Here is a 21,303-nt window from a genome sequence, read left to right as displayed (position 1 = left end):
CACGAGTTCGGGTGTGTGTGTGGGGGGGCACACCAGCGAGTGAAAGCCGGGCCATATTTTATTATTGAGTTTCCTTTTATCCTGGTAACCTCCCTTTTTATATAATTTTTTTCTCTCCTCGGACAAAACTTTTTGTCTCTTTTGTTGCTCTGCCATCTTTGCAGAATTCGCGCAAAAGCGTTTGCATCAACTTCCATCTTCATAACGAATGGGGAAAGGGGGAAGCGACGTATGCTGTAAGGCATTCAGCACATTTGTATTTTTTTTTGTGTGGCAGGGTTCCTGCCACCCCCCTTAAAGTTAGTTAGTACCACTGAAAGTGATACAGACCCCCTAAAAATATGAGAAGAGGTGTCATTAAACTAGTTGTCAGTCGCCATATCATCACAAATGTTATGAAAATATTTTACAAAGTTTGAAAAGTTACCCAGTGTTGCTTAAGTATAGATTTAAATTGCTACTAGAGTCGTTATTGCTGAAATTAATGAGGGAAAACAGATACTAGATATCTGCAAACCATGGATGTGATAAGTCACCACACAACACAAACAAGCGGTGCATCAATAAAGCAGGTAACTCAATGGCTGCTATTGATGGGGATAGATATCCATTCTATTTGATTCGGGAGGATTGGCAGTGAATGATCATATTTGAGTGCCATTGACAGTGATATATGCCCAATCCATCTGAACAATTCAAATGGATTGGAGGTCTATCAACATCAATGGATGGGAATAAGTCAAACACACAATTATTAATAACTTGTTTTTTTCCACAATACCTTCTTTCATCAACCAATTACAAATGTACGTAATTGTTGAAATGTGATATAAAATGGCCCATATTGTGAAATATTATTTTCTATATTGCCCAGCACGACTAATCACCTCTGTGTCTAAGATAAGTAAAGCTCCAGCTCCATTGGAACTGTCTTTGCATAACAAGCTTTGTTCAGTCCCCATTGACAGATTCCCTGTTGCTATGTTTGCATTTAAGGAGGAGTGTGCGTTGCCCAGTCGGAGAAGATTCCCAGGGAGCCTAAACCGGGCGAATTCGACAAGGTCATCCGACGCCTTCGCGATAATCCCAACGCGAGGGTCGTCATCATTTTTGCCAACGAAGATGACATTAAGTAGGTGGCAAAATACACCAAGAACCCCTATTAGCAGTTGCTCTGCCGTGTGATGAATTGTAGAATAAGCCAAAGTAGTGGGGTGACCCCACGGGGGATGTCCTTCTCACGTTGACGTCTACTTCGTACTCTTCCCTTTTGCAGACGGCTGCTACACGCTGCTAAAAAGGCCAACCAGACGGGTCATTTCATCTGGGTGGGCTCCGACAGCTGGGGCTCCAAGATCTCACCGGTCCTGCACCAAGAGGAGGTCGCCGAAGGGGCGGTCACCATCTTGCCCAAGCGCCAGTCCATAAAGGGTAAAGACTTTTCTCCGTAAGGTGGGCGGGAAATGTCAGGCAGAATTCCAAACACTATGCAAACAAAAAACAACACGAATGCCAATCCAAGCGCAATGTGTGGAAACAAAAGCAGTTGTACAAAGGTAGATAGCGCTTTGCGGCTTGCTCTGGTTTTACGCTTTTCATACAGTAGAGATTGTTGTATCATAGACTTCACTAACAGTTGATGGGACTCGGGGCCGACCCGTAGGGGGCCTATTTTCAAAAACTTAAAATTCAAATATTTTCCAAACCAAAGCCACGAGCGACCTAAATCCAAAACAGGCACCTCCATTAGGCATATAAGAGCCTCCACATGAGCAGCGACATCAAAAAATTCAAAGTCGTTCCCTAATAGGATCCCAATTAATGATTTTTTTTATACAAGTATATAGACCCCAATCATGTGACGTCACTACTCCGCCCCCCTGACTGGTGCCGCTCATTGTGTTTACATATTACCGCTACGTACATTCCTCCTAGTACTGTGTGTTTTTCTGCTTGTCTAAGGAATCACCGCCTAGTAAACGAACCCAAAAACCTTGTCATTTTAGTAGTTGCTGTGTGCCCATTGTTAAAAGGGCAAATCTCGAAAGCAGCACGGTTTGTTTATCTCAGTCCATGATGCGTTTGTGTCGACAGCCGTTAGACACCGGCGAAAACATAAATATGTTGCCAACACGATCGCAGACATCATCAGACGGAGACTACGAAGCTCGTCGCCACATTCGCGCAGCAAGAAGGTGAGCGCAACAACAGGTGTTGTGCCGAAAAATAGCCGCTCAGCGTGAAATGTCCCCCCTGACGGGAGCGCCCACACGGAAACGACTTTCTTGTACCGTGAATATGTATTATTTTACTCTGCTTGAACTAATAAATGTCATACCTGTGTGATTGTCATTGAGATAAGGTCGTGAAAACCTGTAGACTAATACATTTCTTTTCATAGATGGTTATGTGGCCCAGTCCACGATTTGTTACTAAAATACATTACTAATATTTTGTGTAATTTAATTATTTAAAACTGATCTTACAGTCGTAAATCCATTACTGTAATGCGTCCATGAAAACATTTGATGTTTTCACATCAATAAAGTGTTATAAATAAGCGCTCCTGGCAGGGGGAACATTTCATGCGGGGCAGCTATTTTTCGGCACACACCGGCCCGTTGTCGATCAAATTTCATTTTACATTGGTGACAACGGTGACGCTCAGCCGACCAAATATCTGTTTATATTCGGGCCGGTGCCGATTTTGGGTACCCGACTCCTCATTGTGACATAAACTGGAGTATGATTGGAAATTTTGTGGTCTCAGGACGAGCTCTGACGCACGGGACGGGACCGGACGGGAGGAAACATCGGTTTGGGCATCAAATATGGATCTGGGGACTGGATCGACTGAAGCTTTTCCAAATAACGGCTTTTATGCAACTCATCCAATGAGTTTACAGCATCTGAAAGCACCGGGGCTTCCATAATTTGCAAGTGAATCCACCTTTACAAACTACGATCATTGACAATACGACACATAATGACGGACGATATGGCGGCACAATACAGCGATCACGTGATTGTGTGACATTGGTGATTGGGGTCTATAGGGGTGTAACGGTACACAAAAATCTCGGTTCGGTACGTACCTCTGTTTTGAGGGTCACGGTTCGGTTCATTTTCGGTACAGTAAGAAAACAAAATGCAAAATATAAATGTGCTAGTTGTTTATTACACACCTTTGTGCTTTCAACAATAGCAACATTAGCCTATACAAGGCTACAATTCTGCTCAAAAAGTAGCGGGTATTTAAAGATACTCCAACAACAATTGCCTTTCAGACCCTGCGTATTGGTGAGCTTTCTTTCTGGAAGAAAGAAGAAAAAAGAAGTCCTGTGCTAAAGAGAAAAGCAATCCCAATGACAAAGATTTTAACATGTATTTTACAAATGAAATGCTTCAATGAATCATTTGTTTCCCCTTATGAACGGTTTTCAAAAGCTTTATTGGTGGATTTTCTCAAGTTAAAGCGCCACACAGAAATTAATTTAATTGTGTAAGCAGGATCTGTGTATTATTATTTAATTGCAGGTGTTTTAGCTCATTTCAATTTATTTTATTTAAATGGGCTATTATTTATTTTATTATGTGTTTATATTTTCCAAATGAGATGCAGTATTCATGTATATTGTATATTTTATGTTGTATAACTTTAGTTCCTATGTGAATATTAGTTCCTACTTATTTTGTTGTGGTAGGAGGGTTTTTTATTGAACACAGGGCCGTGTTGGTTATTATATAGCAGAGAAGACAGCACTAAATCAACAAAGACAAGTCAACTGTGCCCCGATCTACCACTCAAGAGATCTGATGGACTCAAAAAGTAGGTTACCATTGCATATTAGTTTAAAAATCGACCGGATCCACCGTATTTTTACACGAGTGCCTTCCGGCGCGATCCTAGCTACCGGTAGGAGTAGTGTTGACGCAGGAAGGGCGCGTCTTGCGTCAAAAAATAAACTCTGACGTTCTTTTCACATGCGTCGTGTTGAGCCGCTCCTGGGACGTGTCTAACACGCGGCCGCACTGCGACTAGTGTGCATTGGCTGATTGACTCGTTGTTGCGCCGTTGACGTTTCTGGCTTATATATTATAATAGAGAAGACGGAGTAAATATAATCTACACAAAGAAACTGTAAACCGATCGACTCACAGCCTCGAAAAGTAAGCGTTACAGAAACTCGTTCGGTACACCTCCGTTCCGAACCGAGCACCACGTACCAAAACGGTTCAATACAAATACATGTACCGTTACACCCTTACAAGTATAACAAAACTTAAAATGGGTATAAAATTCTCAAATTTTACGCTAGATGCACAAAAATCACCAAATGCGGAGATAATCACCTACGAAATATATTTTCAGGATCAATAGCAATATTTAACATATCATATAAGTTTTTACCCAAAATAGCAACTTACTTTTTTTTTTTTAATTTAGTTTTCAACAGCTTATAAATCACTCAATTTTCACATCAGAAACTTAATACTTGAGGAAAGCATGCAGAATCATCTTAATTTTACTCAACAAAACCAAAATTAGCATTTTTCTATATAGAATCACAATTTATTTAGGTTCAATTTCGCTATTGTGTAGAGATACAAAATCCAACATGGCGGCCGTCACTTAACAAAGAGATTTTTAAGTTGAAAATTCTTGTAAATAAATGCTTAAATCGCGGAATTTCTATAGATATGAACGTAAAGCAGTCTACATACTTGGTTAAAAGCAAAAAACATGCAGTAATCGTTCACTTTGCGTAGATATTTCAAGCAAAAGTTACAGTATTGTGTAATCGAACATGGCGGCCGTCATGAAACAAAGAGCTTTTTAAGTTGATAATTCTTGTAAATAAATGCTTAAATCACGGAATTTCTACAGATATGAACGTAAAACACGGCAGTTATCATTCGTTTTACATGAATATTTCAAGCTAAAGTTAGGCTAATTTTTTCCATTCATTTCATTGTATTCACAGCATTTCATAGTGAATGCATGGTGAGAAAATATAATAATTACCTTTAATCCTCGACCAAATCACTCTTGAGACACTCCTGCCTGCTTTTATGTGGTAAAACCTTCGTCCTATTTCCACTTAAATCCGGTGTTTGAACGCAGCGTGTGTTGTAGTTTATCACGGTGAAAACCAACTCAACTTGCACAATGTCTGTGGGAGCCGTCTTGTCAACTGATGGTGGAGTCTATGGTTGTATGATGTTAGCCTAGCCCTACCATTATAATCCAGTAGATATCGTTGTATGACATTACCCGCCAAATATGTAATCCAGTAGAGATGGTTACTAAAGATGTCCCGATCGATCGGCATCCGATCACGTCATTTTCAAAGTATCGGAATTGGCAAAAAAATATCGAACATGCCTTTTTTTTTAATATATATATATATACATATATATATACATATTTTTTTTTAATTGAATTTTTTCTAATTGTATTTAACGTTACAGACAAAATGTCTTACACTCATCCAGCGTCTTTAGTTTTGGCTTAAAACAGGGCTATCAAATTTATCGCGTTAACGGTGGTAATTAATTTTTTAAAAATTAATCACGTTACAATATTTAACGCAATTACCGCATGCGCTGCACGACCCACTCACGCATTGTCGCGTCCAATCTATAATGGCGCCGTTTTATCTATATATAGAGGTAAAAGGCAGCGTAAAATGAGTAGAGTGAATTTTGGCAGTCTTTGGAGCCTTTTATTTAATTAGCTAAAGCCTTAAATTCCCTCTCTCAGCAATTAGATATATCGTGAGAAGCAATGTGGGGAAGAAAGGTAGTGGTTTATCTTTATCTTAACACCCTATGTTATTTCCCAACGCAGAGAAGATATATCAACTGGTGCCACTACGCGCAGTCATGGTTGCACTTTCCATCATGTATTTGGGCAGGACAGTTAAATGGCTACAGTACCATTTACTAAAAGCTCAACAAATACACTAGATGACAATATACAAAGTCACATTTATCCTTTAAAAATTACAAGTCTTTCTATCCGTGGATCCCTCTCACAGAAAGAATGTTACTAATGTAAATGCCATCTTGAGGATTTATTGTCATAATAAACTAGGGCTGTCAAACGATTAAAATTTTTAATCGAGTTAATTACAGCTTAAAAATTAATTAATCGTAAATAATCGCAATTAATCGCAATTCAAACCATCTATAAAATATGCCATATTTTTCTGTAAATTATATATATATATATATATTCTGTAAAATAAATTGTTGGAATGGAAAGATAAGACACAAGATGGATATATACATTCACCATACGGTACATAAGGACTGTAGTGGGCATTTCACTCTACTGTCATTTAAATCTGTCTATGCTGTCCTCACTCCGAAGCGTCTACTTTTTTCAAAGCTAGACAGCTAGTGAACGATGCCTTAATAATCAGACTTTTTCCTTTTTCATCTGATTTATTAATAAAATGGCCTCAAACCATTGTCCTCTTTAGACCGTCGTAAAACTACAAAAAAAAAGTACACAAGCATTGCATTAGCAACAACGTTAGCTTAGCATGCTATACAGGTTCACTAAACATAAACAAAAAGCGTCTCATACAAAAAATATAACATTTCGCTTACTAACATAATATGTACATTCTTTACAACAACCATACTTACGGACAAATCTTGTCCAAGGATCATATAAGCACAACATTACAACGTAGGCGTCAGCCCGAGACGTCGTGCAGCCATATTGAACTGGCAAGAAAACAATAAACCATGTCGCAAAGCGACCACAAGAGTTCGCTGTTAGACAGCACAAAAAGCCTTGTTGTAAAACTTACCAAAAGGCAGAATACTGTCTGAGCGGGACATGTGCGTTAATTGCGTCAAATATTTTAACGTGATTAATTTAAAAAATTAATTACCGCCCGTTAACGCGATAATTTTGACAGCCCTATAATAAACAAATACAGTATTTATGTACTGTATGTTGAATGTATATATCCATCCGAGCTTTATTCATTTTTTTCTGAATGCATTGCCGAAATGTATATGATCGGGAAAAATTATCGGGGATGATTGGAATTGAATCGGGAGCAAAAAAAAAGCAATCGGATCGGGAAATATCGGGATCGGCAGATACTCAAACTAAAACGATCGGGATCGGATCGGGAGCAAAAAAACATGATCGGAACAACCCTAATGGTTACATTACATTAGCAGCTAACATTAGCAAGTCTTAAGGCTTATGTCTGCTTCCGTTTCTGTCAGTTTTTGTTCGACTTGCGGCTATTTTAGGTCATGTTATCCTCTGCTTCAGTTGTGTTTTATAGTGGCTATTTGTGTTAGTGTTGCGGTTATTGGCATTTGTCTTTGTTTTTTTTTTTGGGGGGGGGGGTGGCGCAAAATGTTTAGCATCGGAAAATTGCCAGACACTTTCCGGCCATCGTACTTTGTATACCACTTCGAAAAAATGGGATAGAGCTGCTCTGACGACTTTGAATGTATCCAGGTTTTGATCGCTACTTCATCAGCCGTACGCTAGAGAACAACAGACGCAACATCTGGTTCGCAGAATTCTGGGAGAACAACTTCAGTTGCAAGTTGAGCCGACATGCCCTCAAGAAAGGTTCCGGGCTTAAGAAATGCACAAGTAAGTAGTAGTCAGGTTGTTTCACCTGGATGTGGCACACAACACAACAGTTTTCACAACTAAAATCGGAAAATAGGTCAAATATTACGCTGTGGTTCAAATGACAAAACTGATTTTTTTTGTTCTTCTAATGTGCCACTATTGGTTTCGGCATTGTGCATATATTGAGTGAATAAAACTTCAAAGGTGTTTTGAAATAAACAGAAAAAAAAATCCAGTCACAGGCAAGTAATGGCACTTTAAAGGATAATAGAAATCCTTTTTTTCCTGATGAAATGTTATCACGAAGTGCAAAATTATATCCAACAAGCCAAATACAAAGTCTGTTCAAAATAAATTACATTTCTCGAGGCAGTGTGCGTGCACACACTCGGCAGGGAGTTGAGGCAGTGACCCCTCATGCTGTGAAGTGCCACTGAGCCACCGCGCTGCCCTGAGGCCACGCAAATGCATGCTCACTCGCCACTTACCATGCAGATGTTGGTATTTAAGAGCAAATATGTGTTGTGATGTGAAGTCCGTGAACCCACACAAATCTAAAGTTAAACATGCTACAGTATATATTTCCTAATATACTTTACTGTGTATATACTACACAGAGGTTGCGCTAGACTTTTTCGTTGTCTGTCATTTTGACTGACAGGGTCATAAAAATCCGGTCATAATCTATTTTTACCCGTCACTTAAATTTTTAAAATGATGATGATGACATTGTGGTGACCCTTTGTTTGGCATAATTCACCTTCCGTACTTGTGTGTCCATTTGGCCGAGCGTGTTAGCGGCTACGACACAGTCACGTGACAGAGACACTTAAGAGCTGCGCGCGTTCCGGCTTGAATAGAGAGTTCACACTCAGAGAGCAGCAGAGCTACAAAATTCGAGCTAACAAGACTCTTAACATTGCATACCGCTTCAACATATTCAATAGTATTTAGTTTTCATTCATTTTAAATTAATATTCTGTCCGAACAAGCTTAACAGAGAATCCACACCGTGCCATCACACATCAAGCAGATGAATATGTAACTTTTTCTCCGCAGTGATAAAAACAGCTGACTGTGGCCCCAGTAGGTAGGTAGCCTACCATATGTAGCATATGGAACAATGAAATTAACAGTTCACCTGCTCTGGCCTGAACGTAGTTTCACACCTTCCTCCTGGTGCGCATGGACTTGAATTGCGTGCCCGCTTGTGCAGTCCCTGTGTTTTTCACCTCTTTTATCAACACCATCGTCGTTTTGGGACACTCAGTTGCCTTGACATTTTTCCGAGTAAGGCCAACGACGTCATGCATCAAGAGAGACAATAGCTAATTAATATGCTCACTCGCCACCCTGTGGTCTGGGGTGTGAATTGCAACCTGTCAAAATGACGGATGGACTTCAGTTTTTTCTGTCACCTTTTTAAAAAATCGGTCAACGACGGAAAATATTCGGTTAACGCGACCCCTGATACTACATATACATATATATATAGTATATGGCGGAAACCACTCAGGTGACTTGAAGTTCCGCTCTGAGACCCCCAATTTGGCCAATTTCAAAATTGTCCGATATTAACGTGTGATACATCCATGGAAAGCTTAAAATCTCAATTTTCTGGGGGAAGAAAAATTTTGAACAGGAGGGCATTTTTTTTTTCTTAATGTTTTTTAAACAGCAAAATCCTATCTGGAGGTGAGAGCACGCGAGAGCAGAATTAAAGATGCCATGATTTTGACGAGATATTATCGCGTACTTACCTTGTTTTGAGATATTCGGGACTTTTTTTTTTACAGACGCCATTTTTTCATTGTGACGTCATTTGTTTAAAAGTTTAAAATATGCAAGTGAATTATTATTTAAAGTTTTTTTTTGTTTTTTTTTCAAGACGAAATATTAGACATCCATTAATGATTCTAAGCTATAAATGATAGACATGTTGAATAATAAATATAATTAATTACCTGAGTTTTATGGCTGGATTAAAACAAAAGCGGTTGCGCGACGTCTGTAAACGGGGTGTTTTAGGGTAAAACGGAGAAATTAAAAATATTTCAGTGGTTTAATGCGCCATGAATCTGCTATGGCTGCATATAGACATATTGTTCTATCAAACACAACAGTTGTTTTGGCTTAAAATACAGCAGTTTCTTTTAAAGAGGAGTGCAAGAGCGGAAACTGCTTTTTTTAGTATTGTCTGTGTTTTCCGCCACACAGTATATTTTAATAAATGGTTTTTAAGCATTTCAAATATGATAATTATGATCAGTTTTAAACATAACTGTAGTAGTACTGTAGTAGAAAAATGCTTGGCTTTATTAAATGCATCGGTTTACCTTGGCTGTGACTCCTGGAGTGACATGTAGAAATTTCAAACTACTCAGAATCACATCTGGTGTTTATTGCCAACACACAACACTTCCGGCTGCCTCGAACGTCTCCACACACTCACACACGCGCACACACACACACACACACACACACACACACACACACACACACACACACACACACACACACACACACACACACACACACACACACATTCAGCTGCAGCAACTATTTAACAAGTTAAACGATGATTGAAATAAGGCTTGCGTGAAGTCCGCTTTTCTGGCAAGATGAAACACAACTATCTGTCAGCATCGTGAACTTTAATAAGCAAGTGCCGCAGTGACTGAGGAAAAAAGAGCTGGGAGAGGGAGGAAGGAAGGCTGAGCGGAGAGCATGAAGTTTGTGGATTAAAAACATTTTAAAAACTATCGCACGTCCTCGCGATGGGACTATCGCGCATGCACACATCGCGATGGAGATGTTTAAACGATATATCGTTCAGGCTTAATGCATACTAGGGCTGTCCCAAACGACTAATTTTCTCCCGATTAGTCAGCCGACTATTTTTACGATTAGTCGACTAATCTAATAATAATAATTAAAAAAAAAAAAATATATATATATATATATATATATATATATTTTTCTTTACTAATTTAGCAATGAAATTTTTGTTGACGCTTATCAATTCACAAAAACATATTGGAACACTTATATTATTTATTAAAGTACAAATAAACACATAAATAACAATAATAAATCACAAACAAACAATGAGTTCAAATGTTGATAGAATTAACTAGTGCAAAAGAATGGAATGTAAACAGATTCAGAACACTGACTTTGCCTTTCCAACATGATTCAAAACAATTCTTAAAAAAACACCTAGCATTAATATTATGGTATAGTACTACGTATATATAACATTGCCAGTCAGATTTTTCATAAAGGGTGTCATTTTAAAGGTATTCTTAGTGTAGAATCTGAATTCTGAAGTATGTGGGATTAACTCCAGAAATCGCTATGACGAACATGACTTGCTTATATTTTGAAATGTTCACCGGAAGTACGTTCACTAAACCGCTAACTTAAGCTTTACACTCTGCAAAAAAAGCACTTTTTGTCATTGCATGTAGATGTAGTGTCAGTAATAGATTTTTTGGGTCATTTTTTTCGTTTGCAAATGCTGTTAACCAGCGATTTTTCATGTTTGAAGTGTCACCTTTTAACCGCAAGTTTGCTTTCACGAGACGACTGCCAGTGTTTTATAGCAGGCTAAAGTAAGTTGCTTTTTTTCCCCCATTCACCTCAGTTTAGCAGTGCTAACGTTACAGTGTTTAATATAGATGTGTTTTCTTATTTTGTATGTCTGAACTTTAATTCTACAGCGTGTTGATAAGAGAAGGGAACTGGAGTTTCATGCCATCAGCACGCACGCACCAATGTGTGGACGCACGCACGCACCTGCGCAGCGATAAAAGGCAGCCGTGAAAATTACCGCCCTCATTTTTATTTGACGTGCGATAAATGGACTCATTGCATATCGTGACAGGCTTAGCAACTTCAATGAAACATGTCGTTAGTTAGTTAGATGGACTTACAAACTGGGTAACGGCGCTTTAGGTGTATATTCACGGCCGACGTGCAGCCAAGCTTGGCATTGAAGAGACAGGACACAAGAGTGTACCCTCCTTTGTTTCTTTGAAATAAGTCAATGTTTTGGACACTCTGGTGCGCTTTTTTGGCTTTGTGCCGCTTTCCCCGCTTGCATACAGAGCGTCCGACATTCTGAACTTTCCACGCATATATTTTTTTAACCCTTCATTAACCGTCACCGGGATGTTGTGCTCGTCGACGGATTTACGTCATCGATTACGTCGACTATGTCGACTAGTCGGGACAGCTCTAATGCATACACAAGCATATATTAGCTGAAACAACTTACAGATGTCAGACGTCTGAGTCTCAGTCTGCTTCTCAGTCATACAAGGCAACAGTCCAGCCAGACCCAACGCTGCCACCAGAGGGCAGTGTATCCTCCAACATTAAACAAAATACAATAATTTTTGGACAGTTATTTTGAGATTTAGGGGTACTTAAAGGGTTAATTCCGATTTACGTGGAAATTTGAGTTACGTGGCCAGCGTAGGAATAAAACTCGCTCATAACCCTGGGACTACCTGTATGTGCTTTTTGAGATTTAGTTTCCAACCGCCGTTCACCCCACTCAGGATGGCCGCCAGCTACACACGCTGCCGTAAAAAAAGGATCACTTGTCCCCCATTCCAAAACGATGATAGTTGTCCAATCCTGTGGCATCAATTCATCCTTCTGCTGTGACTTTAAAGGAATTTATCACTCGTCGACGTCCAATTGATTTGAAGTGGGAGGGTCTGCAACGAATGAATGACGTTCGTCTAGCGCCGTCAATGGCAGATCATGATTAAATAGCAAATGCTTCGACACTAATAAAATAATCTTTTAAAAACTGGTTGAGAAATAAGTTATGACCCAATTTTCACACAAATGCATTCACTTTGATGGGAACATGGCCCCTACTAACATGGCCGACCTGAAGCCATTTTGTCAGGAGCGATAAAACCAACATGGCAACTAGGCATGTGCCGGTTACCGGTTTCACGGTTTACCGTGGTGTGAAAACGTCACGGTTTCAAAACCACTAAAATTTTCCGTGAGATGTAGTACGGTATTCGCTATTTTTCATGTGTCAAAAATGCAGCCAGAAATGGCTTGGCGCGGCAGCACTCACCCCCTCCCGTTTGTTGCTGTGTGTGAAAGTGACGCTATCGGCTATACAGCCAGTGAACCCAAAAACAAATACTCCAAACAAAAGGCGTACTTTTCTTCAATTTATTGAGCTCTCAAATCGTGGTAAGTGGAATATACAAAATGAATACATTTAAAACGTTGTAGAATTGTATTTTTCCATGTGTGAGTAGCTTCAACAGATTAGCACCATGAAACAGTTCGCCAAAAACGAAACACACATTTTCCTTTCATATTCAATATACAAACAAACTAAAAGCTTACTAAGACGAATGTTAGCCTAGGCTTAGCTGGGAGAGCGACTTCGTCGAGTGTTACAGCCGCAGAGTGAGAAAACAAGCTTGAATCGCTTGAATGAAGGGGAAAAGGGGATAGCATCAAAGATCGCTAATTGCGAAAGATGCTATTGCCCTAAGCACAAATCCACGTTCGCTGAATCAAGGAGAGGTGTCACTCCCAATTTTTTTTTTTTTTTTTGTTTAGATGAAACCTTTCCACAACAATATTTACACTTTAAACTAACTTATACATTTTTAACTAACTTATTAACTTATGAATTCTTGATGTTTTTAACACATAGGCATGACATCATGTAGACTAGAGCTGACACAGTGGCTGAAAATGGCGAAACATCACTTGAGCTTTTCCACCCTCAAAAAAAAAAGTCATGCAGTAGAATTTATAAAAAAAAAAAAAATTCAGAAGTGTTTTTACTTTTTTATAGAAATTATTTTGTTCTTGCTCTAATCTTGAGCAACTTGAGCTGTGGCTGTGCGTATAGTCTATAATTTATATTTATTTCAATTTTATTTGAAATATATATTTTTTTATTGATAATTTATTTTTACAATATATTCATGTTCCAATTTGCAACTATGTTCTGAAAAAAAAAAATCCTGTTCAATGGAAAAAAATATATTTTTTTAACCCATACATCTCAAAATAACACATTTTGGAGCTATGATTGCAATACCATGATACCGTGAAACCGCGGTATTTTTGCCCACAGTTATCGTACCGTCAAAATCTCATACCGGCACATGCCTAATGGCAACCAACATTTATTCGCTGTCAGCCCTCCCACTTCAAATGGGCTGGACGTCTAACGCCGTCAATGGTAGACAATGAGTTAAGCAAAGTCTAACCAAGCAATAACAGTACAGTATCGACATCAGCCGATACTGCAAAGCAGGTGTCGGAATCGGTAAAAGGAAACAAAGCAATGGTATCTGTGCAACACTAATGAATATACTTGAATATAGAACAAAATCTTAAATCATCAAACTCTTAATGTGCATACATCAGTTATTTGTATCTTGACTCTAGTCTCAGATATTCTACGCCTTGCGAAACATCTAACCGCAAAGTGTGGATGATGTCATATATTATTCATTATTTTGAATTTTTTAGAAGAAGGTTCGTGGGAGGATGAAAAACAAACGATCCCTGTTATGTTAGTGTAAAGTCACTGAAGAACTCCGCTTGAAAAGCGTATAATCAACCAGCGAAGCCCTCCAGAGAGAACGCCGAGGCTTGGACGCGGAGGGGAGGGGGTGACACTGATAGATGACTCAGTTGCAGTGACCTATGCTGGCCGGCCACTGGGAATCCTGGTGGGCCCCTCCGGGAATGCCGGCGATGCGGCGTCATTCCGCTTCGACTAGAGCTAACATGTTAAAAAGGTACATTGGGTATTACACATTCGCTCGGCGGATGGTGTCTTATCAAGTTTTGTGAGAGCTTGATATAAATGTTGCTCTTATAATTAATCTTGGGCAGTTCGGCAAATTAATTGACCTGCAATATTATTGCTAGTCATACTGTACAGAAGATGGGAGATTTTTTATAAGCTAAAAATGTTAATAATCTTCTACGTTTTGCTAGCTTAAAGCAAGTTGCACTGTGATAAATGACATTTAAATCTGAAAATTACCCTAAACCCTAAATTTGAAATTTAAATCAGACATTTTATGACTTATGAACACACTGAAAACTAATTACTAATTGTGTTGGTATTTTTCATTCCTATGGCTGTACATTAAACTCATTGGCTGCCACTGGTGGCACTTGACATCCAATTCGTTCACCCCTCCCAGTCAAAATGAATTGTACGTCTCGTGCCGTCAATGGGACTGAGAGTTGGGTATTCACAGCCAGCCCTCCCAGTTTATACAAATGGGATGTCTATCATCAGGGGCGCTGCCAGGGATTTTGGGCCACATGAAAGATATCAATTTGGGCCCCACCTCCAGTGCCGGGACACACACACACATTTAGAGTATCAACTACATAATTTCCTGCATTCTGGTGAATCTTTAGACACTGATTTGTGCATTTTCTGCATTAATTTAAGATAAAAATATATTTATGTAAACATACAGCGTATAGAGCAATAATGAATAGACTGATATCATCTATAAGAAATGTACTGACGGCCATCTTTTACAATCTAAATATATTTTTATTAGAAATATTCTCAAAGCAAATACCATAATTAATGACTTAGAACAAGGGTGTCCAAACTTTTTGCATGGGGGGCCAGATTTGGTGTGGTAAAAATGTGGGGGGCCAACCTTGGCTGACGTCCTTTACGTAGAACAATATATTTAAGCAAATTTAAGCAAGCCATTCTGTGTGTCACATTTGCTTTATTATTATTTTTTTTTTTATTTAATAATTTCAAGAATCTCGCAACCAGCCTTTGTGGCGTTCGACTCTCGGGATATTGCTGCTGTGAAATTAAACTAGCTTCAAGTTGCTTGAGTTTCTCGCTGCGTATCTTTCCTGTAATCTTGTCGTACATGTCAGCGTGTCTTGTTTGGTAATATCGCCTAACATTGAACTCTTTAAAAACAGCGACTGTCTCTTTGCAAATGAGGCAGACACAGTTATTCTGCATTTTAGTGAAGAAATAGTCCAATTTCCACCTATCCTTCAAGCATCGGCCATCGCAGTCAACTTTTTGTTGTTGTTGATTGTTGCCATTTTAGAAAATTGGAAGTCAAGCGTCACACAGGGTAACGTTGCTTTGAGTGCTGCTGCCTTTTAGTGGGTAAATGAGGAGCAGCATTTAATGTGTAAGCTACTTCATATGCTGGTAGCAGTACTGCTGACCAATTTATTAAGTCTGTGTGCGGGCCAGACGTTATTGATCTTATGACAGAGGCTGGGGGCCGGATGAAATGTGACCACGGGCCGCATTTGGCCCCCGGGCCGCACTTTGGACATGTCTGACTTAGAATAAATGTTTTGTTTTAACTTAACTATACCACAGTATACATTAGGGTATACAGTTGTTTTAGTATGAAGAGCTTGCTAAGGGTTTGCCTGCTGTACTGATTAGAGATGTCCCAATCCGATCCAAATATCGGATCGGACGCTGATATGGGCAAAAAAATGTGCATCGGTATCAGATCGGCCAACACGGAAAAATTCCGATCCAGACTTCCGATCCAGTTTTTTTTTTTTTTTTTTTTTTTTAAAGTCCGGTCCAGGTTTTCCAGTGCACCGATTTACATAATCCATTCCAGTTTTTGCTTCGGTTTCCCTAAAATCCGGTCCGAATTTTACGGCACACCTTCAACACACTACATTTACATTACCGTCTCCCAATTTACCGAGAGACTTTATCGGTAAAAATGTCAACTGTGTGGGATCATTTCACCTTAAAGGACGACAAAGACGAAGAGGCAGAGTGCAACATATGCCATAATAAAGTCAAGCGTGGTGGTAAAGCTGTAAGAAGTTTTAATACAACCAACCTAATCAAGCATTTAGCGAAATACCAGCACAAACAATATAAGAAGTATGTTAAGAAAACCGAAGACAAAAAACAAAGGTCCTACGCAACTAACACAGGCAGAAACTTTTGCCATGCGTGACAAACTGGGACTCGACGGTCCCAAAGCCCAGGGAATAACAAGAGTCATTGCCGAGGAATTCATTCTGGATGACGAGCCATTATCTCTCGTGAGTAAAGACCCACCATCAAACACTTAGAACCACGGTACAACATGCCCAGCCGTCATTACATTCTTGAGCGATTCGGCCGTGGAAGATTCGAGAACGATTCACAAACATCCAAATTCCGATTATTGAAATATGTGATAAGTAAAGCGGAACTAATACACAGCGCGGTCTTCGGGACGCAATGAGAAACAGACCGCATTGTGTCCCGACAGTAAACATCATGCTTGTCATAGACCCGGGTAATGCTAATGCTCAACTGACGGCTTTAGCTCAACTCATGCTGCTGTATAAAAAATACAAGAATACCTGACTGCTGCTGACAACCGCTACAAACTACGTGAACATCGTTTTACTGTAGATAATATTTATCATATGTATATAGAACTAGATGCAAAATGACAGACTCGACGATGTTAGCAACATTGAAGTATTGAAAACTAGTTGCGTTAGTAAACAGCCGCCATCTTAAAGCAGGAGACTTCCCTAGTAGGCTGTTGTGAACCTTCCAAGCGAACCTAATTAACTTTTTAGCTAAAATACTCCTAAATCGGCAAAATCATGACCTGAATCTATCTTCAAAACAGTTTTAAAACTTTCACATGTCGAAAGTAGACAGAAGGGAAAGTATGGAATAACGGGAGCAATTTTAACAACTTAAACAGTTGATTCGCAAAATTAAATGGATTGAATGTAGTTTAAAACTGCTGATACAGAATGGGGACTTGAGTATTTTATTTATTGTTTTAAAATGTTAACTTGATACTGAAATAGTTGTTTATTTAAACCTGAGAGGCTTTTTATACAATTTTTGTTACTAATGCAAGAAACATTAAAAGCATCTAATAGCTTGGGGGGTTTGTGGGATTTTCCACTGAGGTTGGTTGTGTGTTTTGCTTTTTTAAGACAGTTTACAATATTATTTGCACGTTTTACAGACTTACTATGCCATTTCTGTTTGTTATTTATACTGTTTTGTGTTTGTCACTGAATAAACAGGTCAGTTTCTTGTTACCCACCGTTGTGTGTTATTGAAACTCACCTAATTCAGCTGGCTAGTTGTTATCAACATTACTAAAACCTTTTTCAACATGAGTCTGACAACTAGGTAAGGAGGCTAAATAACTTTAAACTTTAACACATGCTCAGATAGGCCGGTATCGGTATCGGCCAGTATCGGTATCGGATCGGAAGTGCAAAACAATATTGGTATTGGATCGGAAGTGCAAAAACCTGGATCGGGACATCCCTAGTACTGATTAAATCAGGGGTCCCCAACCTTTTTTGCACCACGGACCGGTGTTCCGTCAAATTTTGCATCCATATAAAATTTTGCTCCCAAAGCTTTTGTGGCGGTGAAAAAAGCCCTCTTTTATATTCAGTTGGACTCTCAATGTAATCCAACGGTGCTAAAAAACTATTTACATCATAAACATACATGTGCAATACGAAAATAGCGTAAATTAATGCTGTATGTAAGGATATTCCGAAATGACTTTAATCCAGAACCTCGGTAGAGTTGTTGTCTCAAATATACGTTTAAGGTCGCCGTGATTTGCGATCTCTACAAGCTGATTGTCCCGTTGCACTGACATGCTCGAATCACTCGGTTTATTCACATACGGGTCACAAATCCACCCCTTCGCAGTTCGTGGGTCTTTAGTGATTGGCAAGTAGCATTGATTTTGTTTTCTTCGAGGTTGTAGGCTCATCTTCTGGCTAGTCGGATGCACTTTTCCCCGTAAAAAATCTGTCCAAAGACGTCTTTTTTGAGTCATCCTAGTGTGGGGGCTAATTATTTCCGTGAACGAATGTGATTGGCGACGACCTACGTCATACGTTATTATCGAGGCCAAGCTCACATAGATATACATAACAAGATGTACTGCTAACAGTCCAATCAATGCATTTCTATGACGACCTCCTATCCTGTAGTTGTACAGGTATATTTAGAGTAGACAGGGATATTGATGTGTTAAGCGGCACAGGCCAAAGTCAACCGGCCAGAATGCAGTCGTTAATAAATTATTTATTATTTCTGCGCGGCCAGGTACCAAATGCGCCACGGACCGGCCCGGTCGTTGGGGACCCCTGGATTAAATGTAAGCTAAAAGTGGAGCAAACACTAGCTAGCAAACAATTACAGTATTTCATTATGGAGTAGGCGTAGCCCCATCTGGAAACTCGCGATCTCCACTATAGGCTACAGCTCCGAAGCGAGGTCCCTTGTTAACAAACTAAATCAATTGATGACAAACTAAATTCAATAAATTCTTGACAAACTGGATTCAAGCCGATTTTAAAAAAGAAAATTTCCACACCAACTTTCAACATCTGTAGTATACCAAAAAATGCCGTCATTATTTGGAATTCAAATTTTTGAATAGGTGCATGTCGCTCATTGAGGCCGGGAAAATCCCGTATTTGTTACGGAGTGAGCTGGGACCTCGCTTCGGAGCTCTGTAATTGACATCGCGAGGTTCCAGATGGGGCTGGAGTGGGCTAAGATAACAGGTTAATTTTCAGCACTACATTGACACAAGACACCTTTGTGAAGTACTTTGTCACATCCTGTTGGCCTTTTCAACCCCTCTCCTGTTTTGCTTTCTTTTCTTTCCTCTTTTGATAACCCGATTTTTGTTTTGAAAACATTTCTGCAGTACCGCGCACTCCGAGTCATTGACGGGTGTAAATGCGCACCGCTGCTCTCGGTCTGATCGAAGGAAGAGCGGACCAAACCATTTAATGAAAATACAAGGGTTGGGGGGGTGGTGGCTGGCAATACATATGCTCTCTGGGTGTTTACTTTTTGCCAAAAACAAAACAAGAAAAAGAAACCCTTTGTTTTATTCCTGTTAAAATTATAATGATTAATATTTAAATTTGCAAACGATTACCTAATGTTCTAATTTTCTTTGTGGGCCCCATCAGGGCATGGGGCCTTGGAATCAATATCACTTTTCACCCCTATACGACGCCCCTGTCTATCATTCTCAATGGTAGGCAATGAGTTGCATGTGTAACGGTGCAACTAATGGCGATTAATTCCAAAGATCTTGCGCGATTAAAATTTCGATTGATTACACAGCTCTAGTTATAATATTTAATAACTAGGAATGTAGCGGAAGCAAAATTCTTGGTCAAAACAAAAAAACGAATACGGTCCCTGACAAAAGTCTTGTAGCTTATCTATTTTGTAGAAACAATTGCTAATAACTAGGGCTGTCAAAATTATCGCGTTAACCGGCAATAATTATTTTTTTAAATTAATCACGTTAAAATATTTGACTCAATTAACGCACATGCCCCGCTCAAACATTAAAATGACAGCACAGTGAAATGTGTACTTGTTGTGTTTTTCGGAGTTTTGTCGCCCTCTGCTGGCGCTTAGGTGCGACAGATTTTATAGGCTTCAGCACCCATGAGCATTGTGTAAGTAATTATTGGCATCAACAATGGCCGGCTACTAGTTTATTTAGTTTATTTTTTTATTGAAAATTTTACAAGTTTTATTAAAACGAAAACATTAAGAGGGGTTTTAATATAAAATTTCTATAACTTGTACTAACACTTATCTTTTAAGAACTACTAGTCTTTCTATCCATGGATCGCTTTAACAGAATGTTAATAATGGTAATGCCATCTTGTTGCGTTATTGTTATAATAAACAAATACAGTACTTATGTTCCGTATGTTGAATGTATATATCCATCTTGTGTCTCATCTTTCCGTTCCAACAATAATTTACAGAAAAATATGGCATATTTTAAAGATGGTTTGAATTGCGATTAATTGCGATTAATTACGATTAATTACGATTAATTAATTTTTAAGCTGTAATTAACTCGATTAAAAATTTTAATCGTTTGACACCCCTACTAATAACCTGACTTTTAATTATTCAATTGGTTTCAGAAATGGCTCATATGAAAGCTCAGACCTTCCCTAATGATGTTGAATGTACAAAAATATATTTGTTTCACTGAAAAAAGATTTATCACTTAATGAAGACATAAAGGTCAAATTATGGCAAGACAAAAATTTTGTCGCCTACAGAAAGTAGTGTGAAAATTGAACAAAAAATGTACTTCAAATACAAAAATATGTTACATAACATAAGTGAATTAAGTAGTGGTGCTGTGAGATCCAAATTTAATATTTTGTATGACTTGGGTTTCGTCTTCCATGCTTCCTCTTTCATCCTACCCCAGACATGCTCAATGATGTTCATGTCTGGTGACTGCGCTGGCCAGTCCTGGAGGATCTTGATCTCCTTTGCCTTGAGGAACTTTGAGGTAGAGATTGAAGTATGCGATGGAGCACCATCCTGCTGCAGAATTTGTCCCTTTTTATGGTTAGGAATGTAAGAGGCAGCTAGGATGTGTTGACATTTCAGACTATTTATGTTGCCTTCCACCCTGCAGATCTCTCAGGGTGCAGACAATTAAAAAAACTGTGTGGCATTTGCCAAGGCCCACAGCCTGTCAAAAGGATGGACGCTGGAAAAGTGGCAAAAGGTGGATTTTTTCAGATGAATCTTCCATTGAATTACACCACAGTCGCCGCAAATATTGCTGGAGACCTACTGGAGCCAGCAT

General features: G+C 39.1%; 1 protein-coding gene across 1 annotated transcript in view; it reads left to right on the top strand.

Moving 5' to 3' along the window:
* Nucleotides 1–21,303, top strand: part of LOC130921874 (metabotropic glutamate receptor 4-like) — a 589,147-nt gene that overhangs the window by 454,395 nt on the left and 113,449 nt on the right. Inside the window, exons 4-6 of the mRNA XM_057846217.1 lie at nt 997–1,132; nt 1,277–1,431; nt 7,496–7,636. Of these exons, the coding sequence (XP_057702200.1) occupies nt 997–1,132; nt 1,277–1,431; nt 7,496–7,636 (432 nt within the window). The remainder of the gene's footprint in view (nt 1–996; nt 1,133–1,276; nt 1,432–7,495; nt 7,637–21,303) is intronic.

Source organism: Corythoichthys intestinalis, chromosome 9, assembly GCF_030265065.1.
Source record: "Corythoichthys intestinalis isolate RoL2023-P3 chromosome 9, ASM3026506v1, whole genome shotgun sequence".
In the NCBI taxonomy this organism is placed as follows: domain Eukaryota; kingdom Metazoa; phylum Chordata; class Actinopteri; order Syngnathiformes; family Syngnathidae; genus Corythoichthys; species Corythoichthys intestinalis.
The sequence above is the reverse complement of the archived record's forward strand: the minus strand, read 5'-3'. Positions and strand labels throughout refer to the sequence as shown.